This window comes from Lagenorhynchus albirostris, chromosome X (assembly GCF_949774975.1).
Source record: "Lagenorhynchus albirostris chromosome X, mLagAlb1.1, whole genome shotgun sequence".
Taxonomy (NCBI): domain Eukaryota; kingdom Metazoa; phylum Chordata; class Mammalia; order Artiodactyla; family Delphinidae; genus Lagenorhynchus; species Lagenorhynchus albirostris.
Window position 1 is genome coordinate 28,580,444 of NC_083116.1, and position 12,422 is coordinate 28,592,865.

At 46.7% G+C, this 12,422-nt stretch overlaps 2 protein-coding genes and 1 non-coding gene across 3 annotated transcripts in view; 1 reads left to right on the top strand and 2 right to left on the bottom strand.

Annotated features, from left to right (window-relative positions):
* The window catches only part of LOC132514101 (homeobox protein ESX1-like), a 32,722-nt gene that overhangs the window by 7,693 nt on the left and 12,607 nt on the right, over positions 1–12,422 (bottom strand). The window lies entirely within an intron of this gene.
* Positions 65–12,422, top strand: part of LOC132514102 (homeobox protein ESX1-like) — a 34,421-nt gene continuing 22,063 nt past the window's right edge. Inside the window, exons 1-3 of the mRNA XM_060138827.1 lie at positions 65–170; positions 326–662; positions 1,657–1,702. Of these exons, the coding sequence (XP_059994810.1) occupies positions 65–170; positions 326–662; positions 1,657–1,702 (489 nt within the window). The remainder of the gene's footprint in view (positions 171–325; positions 663–1,656; positions 1,703–12,422) is intronic.
* LOC132514169 (small Cajal body-specific RNA 20) lies at positions 3,159–3,303 on the bottom strand. Its single transcript, XR_009538660.1, has one exon. It is a non-coding gene; the product is annotated as a small Cajal body-specific RNA 20 (non-coding RNA).

Here is a 12,422-nt window from a genome sequence, read left to right on the forward strand (position 1 = left end):
GGGTCTCAGGAGATCCGGAGCAGCCTCTGCTGAAGCTCACAGCCTCCTCGACAGCAGTCGGGACATGGAGCGTCAGCCGCAGAGCAGCCACGATGCCTATGACGTCACGTTTGCAGCCATTGCCCGCTTCTTCAAGCTGGGGGTCGAAGAGGAGCGGGAAGAAGCGAAAGGTCAGTGGCGGGTGGGGCACTCGCTTTAACGGATTCCAGGAAAGGTACTTTCCCAGGGCGAGGCGAATGGCAGGACCCCCCTCGGACGCAGGCCCTCCCCAGAGCCGGGCTCACTCGACGGCCTGATCTTTCTCTTTGGGTTTCCTCCCTTGCAGAGGTGAAGGCCGCGGAGATGTCGCCTCCCGGAGAGGGGGGAGAGGAGCAGAAGGCTCAGTCCGAACCGGAGCAGGGAGCAGCCGCGGAAGGGAAAGAGGCGGGAGACGAAGGAGAAGGAAAGGAAGGCTGCGAGGTCAGCGTCGGAGCCGCCGGCCCCGCGGACGGTGGTGAAGGCGAAGAGCAGGGCGGCGAGGAGCAGCCCCCGCGGGCCGCCGTCGAGGGTCCCGAGGCCGCAGACGGGCAGCGGCGGGGCCCCTGCGCCAGGTTCACGCACGTGCAGGTGCAGGACCTGGAGCGCGTTTTCCAGCACACTCAGTACCCCAGCGCGCGCATGCGGTAAGCAGGCGTCTCGGGTGACGCGGGCTGCCGCGCGGGTGGCAGGCGGCGCTCTCGCGAGTCCCTCTCCTCGGCTCCGGATCTGAAAGCCCCAAGGCCTGGCGGTGGCCCGGCCCTTCCGACGCACTCGGGGCCTAGGACGGGGGCGGGGGCTCTGCCTGGTGGGAATCGAGGTCGATATTTCCGTGCGGTGTTTGAATAAGTCACGTTGGGGAGCTTTGTGGGCCGCCGGTTAACATAAATAATGAGTCGCCCAAGACGTGGTGGAGCAAATGCAGAGTTGGAATCTACTTTTATCTGAAATTTTGATCATCAGTTATTCATGGATTATATTTACATTGATATTTGTATTTTAAAGTAGTGGTTTTGAAAATTATTTATCTTGACTAGTGATTTTTCTGCATTCCCTTAAATTTTGCTCTTGTGAGAAAACTGTCTCTAAAGCAAGCCTCAAGCTACAGATTACAGAATAGTGTACTAGGTCGGCACTGGGGAGTTGGTGATAAAATTTTTTTAAAAAATAAGCTCAACCAGCGAATGAACAGCATTTTGTGCCGTCCTTTCATATCTACTAGGACGTACTCCAACCTGTTCATCACTGATAGATTGGTCCAGCAAGCGAGCTATTTTAAGGTCTAATTTAATCATAAAATGGGCAAGAGCAATGATTGAAAGTTAGTAAAGATATTTTGTCAGAGATTTTTATTCATTTTTGAAGTTGGTAACACTAAAAGAAACTGGATTAGAATTTCATGTGTTTTTGGGAACTGTGCCTCCTTTACTAATGAGACTTGGCTTTCCTTAAATGCTTTGTCAACTTATTTTCACTGTATAACCTGAAAATGTGTGAGTTTTCGTACTGCAGAAATTGGTTCTTAAAATAAATGACTGACATTTTCCTGAAAAGAAATTTTTTTAAAGGATGAAATAGCATCCTATATTCAGTTTCTTCCGCAACCCCCAATGCTGAACACTTCCAATTTTCTCCCCTCAGACAGGAGCTTACAAGGTGCATGGGTGTGACTGAAGACAAAGTGAAGGTCAGTAAACCTGAAAAAAGCACCTTGGCAGGGCAGCCATTCTAAAACCTGGTTTGGGACTTGGACACCTTTGTCCTGGACATTCTCATGTCAGTTTGTTTTTGTAGCTGTTTCCACGTTTGGGAAATAAGGGTTGAACTTTGGGGTCTCGGTTGGAGGTAAATGGGAAAAGTAAACCCCAGGTTTTGGAAATTGCCCATAACCAGAAGATTTTAATTTCCTAAAAGAAAAAAAACCTACCATAGTATATTATTCCTTGTATATACAGGTGAATATATAAATATATATATATGTATATACCTTTGTATAAACTATACCTATATAAACATATATGTCTCTGAATTCTACACACACACGTTCAATTCCTCCTAACACTGGCGTCCTTTAGGTACCACTTCTGTGTGGAGTCACACTGAGGTTAAGTCTGAAGTGGCAATTATTCAAATTAATGCACCGAGGAGCCCAACTGTATTAAATTATTTAAAACCAGGCATAAATGCTTTGCATAAGGAGTGAATATATGAATACTTAGGCATCGGAGTGAGGGGATAATTCACACTCAGAACACAACAGACGAGCAACTGATGTATGTTTCGTTACGCTGACGCTGATGCGGAGGGGAGAGCGTAGAGGCCAAGTCTGCTCCTCCCGCAGCTGTTCTTTTGTTATCTTTTCCACAGAGAGTGGTTTCTTGCTTTCAGAACAAAATAAGATGCTCTCAGAACTTTGGTTAGCGAAGAAAATACTTTTAGGACTTTAGAATCTTTTAGAACTTTTGTAAAACACCATTTTGTCAGCGGATGAAGGAGGCACTTGGATGTCGAACACTTTCCAGAGGCGAGGGCCCGGGCTGGGTGGCACAGCTCATAGGCTTTGGGTCCCCGAGCTGTCCCACTGGAGGCAGCTCGCTGCCTAGGGCAGGGCTTGAGCTGCTGCCAGTGTGCTGAGGGGCAGGTCTGGCTTCCTTGCCCTGACGCCCGGGGTGCCCTTCTTCTCCAGCACCCACTCAGGGCTCTTCCTCGCCACCCCCGCCTCACAATCCTGCACGGGACCCTGTGCAGGAGACACAGCTGGGGGCTGAGGGCTGGAGCGGCCTGGCTGGCGCCCAGGTCAGTCCAGGCAGGGAAAACGGTGAGCTTCCCCCCAACTGAGGTGGCCTCAGAAGCCCTTGTACAACAGCCTCCGTGCCTGGACCCCGTTCCAGGTGACATCCGCTGGGAACAAGCAGGTGCGTCTAGGAGGGCAGGAGGTGAGAGGCCCCCTCACTGGCGGGTGTCTGTACAGTAGGTGGTCACTTGTTGGGGGTGCATACGTCCTTGCCTGGGGACAGCCTAGGCCAGGATCAGCCCATGAGAGCCTGGCAGTGTCCTGGGAAAGAAAGCCAGAGGCCCCGTGCCCAGTGCTGCCACGTAAGGCCCAGCCTGGTGTAGACCAAGTAGGGGCTCCCAGCAACTACAAACGTCTGAGGTAGGAAAACAAGGGTGCCCAGCTCATGGCAGCCCCGACAGGGATCCCCCAGGGCTGATCTGCGCTTCCAGCCCAAGGGCTGAGGAGAAGAGGTCCCCTCCCCGCGACACACACAGCCCCATGGGAGAGAGGCCCTCTCCTGCTGGAGTTTCTAAGTGTTTGGTAAAGTAGTGGAGAGAGTGGCAGCCCTAAATCCTCATTTTCTGGAATTCTTTGCTATGCCAGCCTGAAAGCGTTGCTAACATAGTAGGTTTTGCATTATAGTGCAGGTGGGAGGGCGAGTTGCAACCTTTGACATATGTCTAAAGAACAAAACAAACTAAAACAACAATTTCAAACAAAGTTCCACCGACCTGAGAAAGGTGGAAGTTAGGCAAGAGTTACACAGAGTGGAACGTACGCCGTGAGGATTCCTCACACGTTCAAAGTTTTGAGACTACCGAATGCATTCGTGAATAGTCTCTTGAGGAATTTCTGACACCTGAGGCTTTTCTTCCTTTTCGTGGTACTGTTACGAAGAGATGGGGTGTGTGGAATTTGTTGGCAGTGGAGGATGACTCTTAGTTCAGGCAGGATTCTTACCTGTGGTAAGGTGAAATACATATGCTCTTCCAGTGATGACTAGTTTGTGAGTCAAAGGATCAGGAGTGATTATTTGAGACTATAGAAAAGCCTAAGTTAAATCCAAGGAGTATTTGTGGGGGGAAAGAAGAAGAAAAGAAAGAAAGAGAGAAACAGAAGAATCAGGACGGGTTCACTAGCTTTGCTGCAGAGAGCGTGTGTGAGGGCAGTGATGGACACGGGCTGCAGAGCTGGTGGTGGGGTCTGGAAAGCAGTGCTGGCGGCCTAAGGCCACGGGCTGGGCTCACAGTCAGGTCTGGCCAGGGCTTGGGAGGCGCAGGCCTCTGCTTTCTCAAGCAGGCAAAGCAAGCTCAGAGGAAAAGAGAAACTGAAGTTTTGGTGGCTTGCTTCTCCTGGGTTTACGTAGTGGTCTCTTAATGGAGTTCTGAAGGGAAAAGGAGCAACAAGAAACAAATGAAGAAGACGGGAGAATGTTTTCATCTGTTTCCAAACTCTACAGCATGAGCGTCCCAAAGAAACATTTAATGGACACCCTCCCTTGGTTTGCAAGGACAGTAGGAGCTGTTTTATGAAACCAGTATTGGAAATATGGAAGTAGTGTCAGCCTGAACCTCACATAGCCAGCTTTGCACATTGCTTATATTTATGCAGATTTGACCATTGGTACGCTCGAACCCCCCAAAATGAGCTCTATTACACTGGCTTTTCTCGACTACATATTCATGCAGCAGAAGGACCCAAATACTAAGATGGGAGAGGGAAGATGGGGCGACAGAGAGAGGAGGCCCTTGGTCTCATGTAAAATTTGCCGAGTGGAAACATCCAAAAATACTAAATATGGCACAATTCCATTAACTGAGATGCTGAGGGAGCAGTGGAGTCCACAGGACAGGTTTTACTTTCAGTTGTTACTAGTTGGCAGATATTTAGGGGGGAGCCGTTTTGTGACCCCTCAGTCACGTGGTTGTCGGCTGTCTTCCTAAAATGCAGGTTGCACCCTCTTGACTTAAGCATAAGGGACAGGATGGGGATCTCCTGGTTGATTAGCAGCTCCTAGAGGGCGCAACCTTGCTGGGCACCAGAGGCTCTGCTCCAAGGCCCTGCAACTGTAGCCAGAGCGGAGTGAGCTGACCTGGTCCTGAGCCCAGGAAGGTTTGGAGGGTGGGGCAGGTTGGAGAGTGCAGAATTGACAGAGGTGACAATGGTATGCCTCTTTCCCCCCAAACTCTTGTCTGGGCAAAGATTTTAAGAGTTTTAGTAAATTTGGGCTGAGTTCGTTTAAGCATTCGTTACCCCTATAGTCTAATATTAAGGCAGTGTCCAGGGCTTCAGTTCCGCCGGTGTCCAGCAAGACAAGCCACAAAGTCCCTGGGCCCCCCATGACCAAACCTCCCTCACAATACCATCTCCTTCTTTATAACCATCCCAAGGCTCCAGAGGATGAATGACCCTTTTTAGTCATCCTTGGGGAAAGCTTTTGTTTAAAAATCCAACCCACTCCTATTGATTATTTACTGTAACCAAAGATGGGTTTTTCAAAATGGGGACCGTTCCCCTCAGTATGATTTTAAAAGGCACCCACTTTTTCCTATGCTCAACTTCCCCCATAACTAAGGTGACACCTGCCCAATGAGTAGGGATTAGTGGCAGCTGGAGCTGACGGTCAGTTGTCAGGACGCAGACCTCCCAGGCACAGTAATAACAGCAGGGACAGAGTGCAGTTGGTCAGCTCCACCTGCGTGTAAGAGTGGGGGAAATAATAGAAAAGGTGGGAGGGGAGAGACAAAGCCATATGCCAATCCAGAGCCTGGCACATAGTCGGTGCTCGCTCTTGGGGGGAGGGCGGCTGAAGGGAGCGCCTTCAGCTACATATCCTAAGATACTTTAGCAAGAAGGAAATAGCTTCTCCTGATGCGCTTTCAAATCTTCAAGGCACCGAGAGCTCCCTGCTGCAATTTTTCATGTCTGACATGAAATGCTCAATATACTAATCAATCCCTTTTTCTCTCTGCTTGAAGGCTTGGTTTAAGAGGAAAAGGGCCAAGTGTCGGAGACATCAGAGGGCAGTAATGCTCAGAAACGTGCCCCCCGTGCCCCCTGCTGTCGTCAGCGTGTGTGAGCCCTGCCCTGCCGTCTCGCGTCAGGAGCTGGATTCGTCATGTGATCTTCTGGAGCCACTGCTGATGGACCTGTCCCTGCTGCCCAGACCGCCCGTGCCACCCAGGCCACCTGTGCCACCCATGCCGCCCGTGCCGCCTATGCCGCCCGTGCCACCCATGCCGCCCATACAGCTTATGTGGCCTGTGCACCCCATGCCACCAATGCCACCCGTGCAACCCATGCCACCCGTGCAGCTCTTGTGGCCCGTACACCCCATGCCAGCAATGCCGCCCGTGCCGCCCATGCTGCCCGAGTCGCCCCTGTGGTACGTGCAACCCATGCTACACATGACGCCCATGCAGCCGTTTCCTCCTATGCTGTTGCTTTCTCCACCGAGGCTTCTTCCACACTTCCTTCCCTGTAGGTGCCCTCATGCAGCATGGCCTGGTCCCTAACCATCGGTGATCCTACGGGAGCCCTAGTTTCCTCTTAAATGGTGTCCATGACAGTTTTTTTCAAAGTGCCTTTGAGCCAGTTTCAACTTCTGCATACCTCACCACCAAGAGCAGTTCCCCAAATGCCTGCAAAGTATATTAGTTAGAAGTAGAGTCCTTGACCCACTGTTTTAGGGCATGTTTTGTATTTTCAATAAAGTTGTGAGTCCTCTGCATATTTGTTCTCTGTGTCACATGGGGTTAGTAAATTTGATAGAAATGGCTAAGCCAACTCCATTCAGACCGAATGCCCAGGAGGCCTCCTTTCATGCAGTAACAGCCCTGAGTCACCATCATAGGCCATGCACATCTCAGAAGTTTGCCAGGTGCCCGTGAGGGGTTTACACAGACCCACCTGTTCTCTTCCACCCTCTCCCCCAGCACCCATGCTCCCCGCACGCTGCCCCATTGGGACCACCTAGATGTGCAAGACGGGTGGTGTGAGTCTCGAATGGGAGAACAGTGTGTTTCAAAGCAGACCTGAGGCCCATTCATGGTGACCAGCTCAGGTACAAGGAGGACTCCAAGGGACACTTCTGCAGTGACTACTCATAGGACTTTATGGAGGAGAGGGAGCGGGGCACCGTCGGCTTCTCTCCCAGTTCTGTTCACCGCCTTCCCTGTTGTGGAGGGCACCTGGGGACAGAAACCACGCTAGCGGAGGGGGAGGGGCCTACCTCTGCGAAGGTAACACAAGAGGAGACTGTCCAGGCCCGCATGCGGCTCTTCTCACACCCTCTCCCCCACCCCAAGATGCGGAAAGCATATCATAGCTCCTTCCGCAGCTCAGAGCTGACGGATGATGTGGCCTTCAAGTGTATTTTGTCACCTTCAACATCCTTGGGAGAACTCTGGTTCCAGCTAATTCAACACTGAAAGGGAGCCTCTTGGGTGAGTGTTGCCTGAAGCCAGGAGGTGGTGGTCCCTGAGCACTGATCCAGGATAATCACTTTATTTAAAAGAAGCAGGTAGGGCTTCCCTGGTGACGCAGTGGTTAAGAGTCTGCCTGTGGGAAGATCCCACATGCCGCAGAGCAACTAAGCCCGTGCGCCACAACTACTGACCCTGTGTGCCACAACTACTGAAGGCCGCACACCTAGAGCCCGTGCTCCACCACAAGAGCGGCCACTGCAATGTGAAGCGCCGCAACTACAGAAAGCTCGTGCAAGCCACAAAGACCCAACACAGCCAATAATAAAATAAATTCATTTTAAAAATAAAAATAAATAAAAGCAGCAGGTATGGGAACATATGTATATGTAAAACGGATTCTCTTTGTTATGAAGCAGAAACTAACACACCATTGTAAAGCAATTATACTCCAATAAAGATGTTAAAAAAAGGAAATAAATAAATAAAATGAAAGCAACAGGCACACCTTACCTTTGTTCATGGGACCTTCTTCAAATGGAACTGCCAGGTAGAAAACACACACGCACACACACAGATACTACACAGGTGTGCACCCTATAGCACATGTGTGTGATAGAAGCACAAACATACCCAGAAAATACCCGGAACACAAGCAGAATTGGCTTGTGTTATTAAAATAACCCTTCTGAAATGTATCTAGTGGCCTGTTGTCCTTGCCTTCAGTGTTTTCAGGTTCGATGCTGGGAAAGAACGTGTGTCCTTGTCCACCCTGGTCTTGGGGACGGGGAGGGGCTCATGCGGAACTGAAGCCGTGTCCATGCTGCATCGCCACTTTATTTACACAGGCACACACAACCCTTCTTGTTGGTAGGACGACCCCAGCCTGAGGAAGAGTTTTGCTGACGGACCAAAAACCGTTTCCACGGCTAGTCAGGTTTGGGCGGTAGCACTGCAGAGGGTTCTTGGAACCTGGACACCTGAGATCTTCTCTGAGATCGGAATCGCCTCCTTCTTACGCACTAGCGATGGTTTCAGCATCGTGCCTCCGGATGGAGAAAACACAGCCTTTCTTTGTGGTTCCCCAAGCCCAGCAAAGCCGCAGGCTCCCCGCTTAGCCACCACTCTCGCTTCCATTCTAACCTCAGTCCCGAGACCTGAATGGCCTCAGCCATCAGCTGTCGAGGCTTCAGCCCAGGCTCCCGAAACCAATCCTACAGCTCCTGCTCAAGGTGTCACTCTCAAGAGCTGTCCTGGGCACCATCTTCCCTCATGACTCCTGGACACTTCTGTGCAAATGGCAAGTTTTGAAACTGCCTCTTGGTACGTTCCTTGATGGAGGTCTTGCTATTCTTTTCCTTTGTGCATTTTAATAGTCAGGTGCTAGAAGGAAACGGGCTATTTTCATTTATTTATTTTATTTGGGTGGGATAATGACACCTTTATTTTGGACTACCTCGTAAAGAAATGTAGCATTTCCTTCCTCCCCCCAGTTTTATTGAGATAGAATTGACATACAACACTAAAAGTTTAAGGTGTACAGTATAATGTTTTGACTTACATACATCACGAGATTATTAGCACAAGTTTAGTGAACATCCATCATCTCATATAGATACATAAATAAATAGAAAAAAACTTTTGTGTGTGATGAGAACTCTCAGGATTTACTCTCCTAACTTTCATATGTAACATACAGTTGTGTTAATTATATTTATCGTGTTGGATAGGTACTTGAGCTAACGGGTCCCGGTCTGTTGTGAAGAAGTAAACAATATAGAAGCAATATACAGAGTTTATCTTTGGCTCACTTGTATTACACCATAAAGAATCATGTAACATTATGCTCTATCTAGAAATAGATTATAGCTAGTTAGGAGAAATGATAGTATCATTTTAATTCCTAACAGTAACCATGCGTTATAGGTACTTGTGTGATGATTAAATCATGAGTACAAGCAGCCACTTGTCCAAATCTGTTTTGGCTCCTTACAAAGTGATAGCTTAGATTTGTTTGTGGCCCACTATCTACAAAGTGTATTCGAGAAGCTGAATTAGCTTTTTTTTATTACATAATTAATTCATCAGTACATCTTATTTCAAAAGTTTGATAATACACAGAAAAACCCCAAAGTTCCACTTCTCCAAATCCCAACACCCAGAAGAGGCAGAGGCAAGCCTGCAATCCTACCCTTGGTTTTTCTGCTGCCCTACTGATTTAAGCAAGTGAGTGTTTTGTTTTGGTTTGGTTTCGTTTTCTGGCCACACCGTGCAGCTTGCGGGATCTTAGTTTCCCGACCAGGGATTGATGCAGGGCCCCTGGCAGTGAAAGCGCCGAGTCCTAACCACTGGACCGCCAGGGAATTTCCAGCAAATGGCTTTAAACACCTGAGACTCAACTTCCTCATCTGTGGAACGAGAAAAATAGTTTCTATCGCATGTTGGCTATTTTATAAAAAGGACTTGACTTTATTGTTCTCTGACTCACTGAAGGTACTTTATATAATGATCCAGATGATTATCGCTTGACCCTAGTCTCCTGGGTGTAGGGTACAGTTCTTTCATTTAAAGTGGTATGTTATCAGAAAATGAAAAATTATACATCCATATTATTCTTTTAACATTAGTGATTATAAAATCAAGTCCAGTTTATTGATCTAGTAAGAGAAATCTGAGATTTGAAAGCACTTTCTTCTCTTCCTTTTAGAATGATTTGGCTTCGTTTGCTTTTAAGCTTAAATATTTTATTAGACTTTTTACATGTATATTTTGTAACTTTGTAAATCCCCAGGGCCCCGTTCAGTTCTTTTGTCACCTATAAATCTTAACATATAATGGCACATAGAGAAAAAAAGAATGAGGTACTAACACCTCCTACAGCGTGGGTGAACCTCAAAAGCATTATGCCAAGTGAAAGAAGCTGGCAGCAAAGGTCACATATTGTATGATTCCACGAGTATTAAATATCCAGAGTGGGCAAATCCAGAGACAGAAAGCAGATTAGTGGTTGCCAGGGGCTGGAGGAGGGAGGACTGGGGAATGACTGCTGAATAAATAGGGGTGTCATTTTGGGGTGATGAATACGTTTGTCTGCTTTTATGTGGCTGCACCAGGTCTTAGTTGCGGCATGCGGGATCTTTGCTGCCGCGTGTAGGATCTTTAATTGGGGCATGTGGGATCTAGTTCCCTGACCAGAGATTGAACCCAGGCCCCCTGCATTAGAGTGCAGAGGCTTAACCGCTGGACCACCAGGGAAGTCCCGATGAATATGTTTTGAAACTAGATGGTGGTGATGGTGGCAGAACATTGTGAATGTTCTAAATGCCACTGAACCATACACTTTAAAATGGGTAATTATATATTATTTGAATTTTACCACAATTTTAAAAAATGATATAAGAGGAAAATAATTGTTGTGGATAGACTGTGATAAAGGGTATGAGTGGAATAAGACGTGGGACAAGGCGTCAATTTGACTGTCCTAAGCCTCTTTTAGGTATTGGTGTTCCCCTAACCCAATCCCACTCTCATTAAATCTTAGTTTTGTTTGTTTCTTTGAGCACCTCTTGTTGTCCTCTTGGATGCACCTGGTGATAGCAGAATAAATATTGAGAAGAAAAGCCTTCAGGTATAAAGGAGCTACATCTAAAATTAGGTAATTAGTCCTTTTATATTTTTAATTCTTTCAGAAATTTGTGTCAACTTTTGAATTGTGAGATGCTTGATGATATTTTTATCTATGGAAAAATGAGATCTAATGCCCAGAGTTCAAGGTCAGGTGAGAGCTTAAAACCATATGCTACATTTGGACTTACGTTTTTATACTGAAATTAATGCAGATGATGCAAGTAAGACTTTAAATGGGCACAAAAAACGTGACCTATGTCATGGCAGCATTCCATCTGAGGTCTCACAGTAGTTAAATCCCTTAGGATAGTCATGAGACAATCAAAGCCAGAGGACCAATGAAGCCAGTTGTTACAATTCAAAATAGCCAGTTTGCGAGAAATTAGAAGTTTTTGAACAGAGTTAGAAAATATAAAGAGGAACAAAACAGAGATGAAGACTATAATAACTGAAATGAAAAATACACTAGAAGAAATCAAGAGTCTACCCTGTCTTTACATTCCAGATCAGTGAATGCAAAGACAGGGTAGTGGAAATCACTGAAGTTGAACAGAACAAAGAAAAAAGAATATAAATAAATGAGGACAGTTTAAGAGATGTCCAGCATACTAATATTCACATTATAGGAGTCACAGACGGAAAAGAGAGAGAAAGAAAGGGGCAGAGAACATATCTGAAGACATAATAGCAGAAAACATCCCTAACCTGGGAAAGGAAACACACATCTAGGTCCAGAGAGCACATAGAGTCCCAAACAGGATCAACCCAAACAGGACCACAGCAAGACACATTGTCATAAAAATGGCAAAACTTAAAGATAAAGAGAGAATACTGGGGACTTCCCTGGTGGTCCAGTGGTAAAGAATCTGCCTTTCAACGCAGGGGACTTGGGTTCAAAACAAGTGAATAAACATTACAAATCAGAAACAAAGTCACAGATACAGAGAACAAACATGTGGTTGCCAGAGGGGGAGGGGGGTGGAAGAAGGAAAGAAATAGGTGGGGGAAATTAAGAGGTACAAATTTCCACTTGCAAAATAAATGAGTCACAGGTATGAAATGTACAGTGTGGGGAATATAATCAATACCTATGTGATATCTCTGGTGACATATCATAACTAGACTTATCGTGGAAATCATTTTGAAATAGATAGAAATACCCACTCACTATGTAATAGGAACTAACTGAGTGTTGTAGGTCAATTATACTTCAAAAAGAAACACACAAACTCATAGAAAAAGAGATCTGATTTGTGGTGGGGTGGGGAACGGATGAAGGCAGTCAAATGACACAATCTTCCAGTTATAAGCCAAATAAGTACTGGGGATGTAATGCACAACACTATAAATATAATTAACACAACTGTATGTTACATATGAAAGTTAAGAGAGTAAATCATGAGAGTTCTCATCACACACAAAAGTTTTTTTCTATTTATTTATGTATCTATATGAGATGATGGATGTTCACTAAACTTGTGCTAATAATCTCGTGATGTATGTAAGTCAAAACATTATACTGTACACCTTAAACTTTTACGGTGTTGTATGTCAATTCTATCTCAATAAAACTGGGGGGA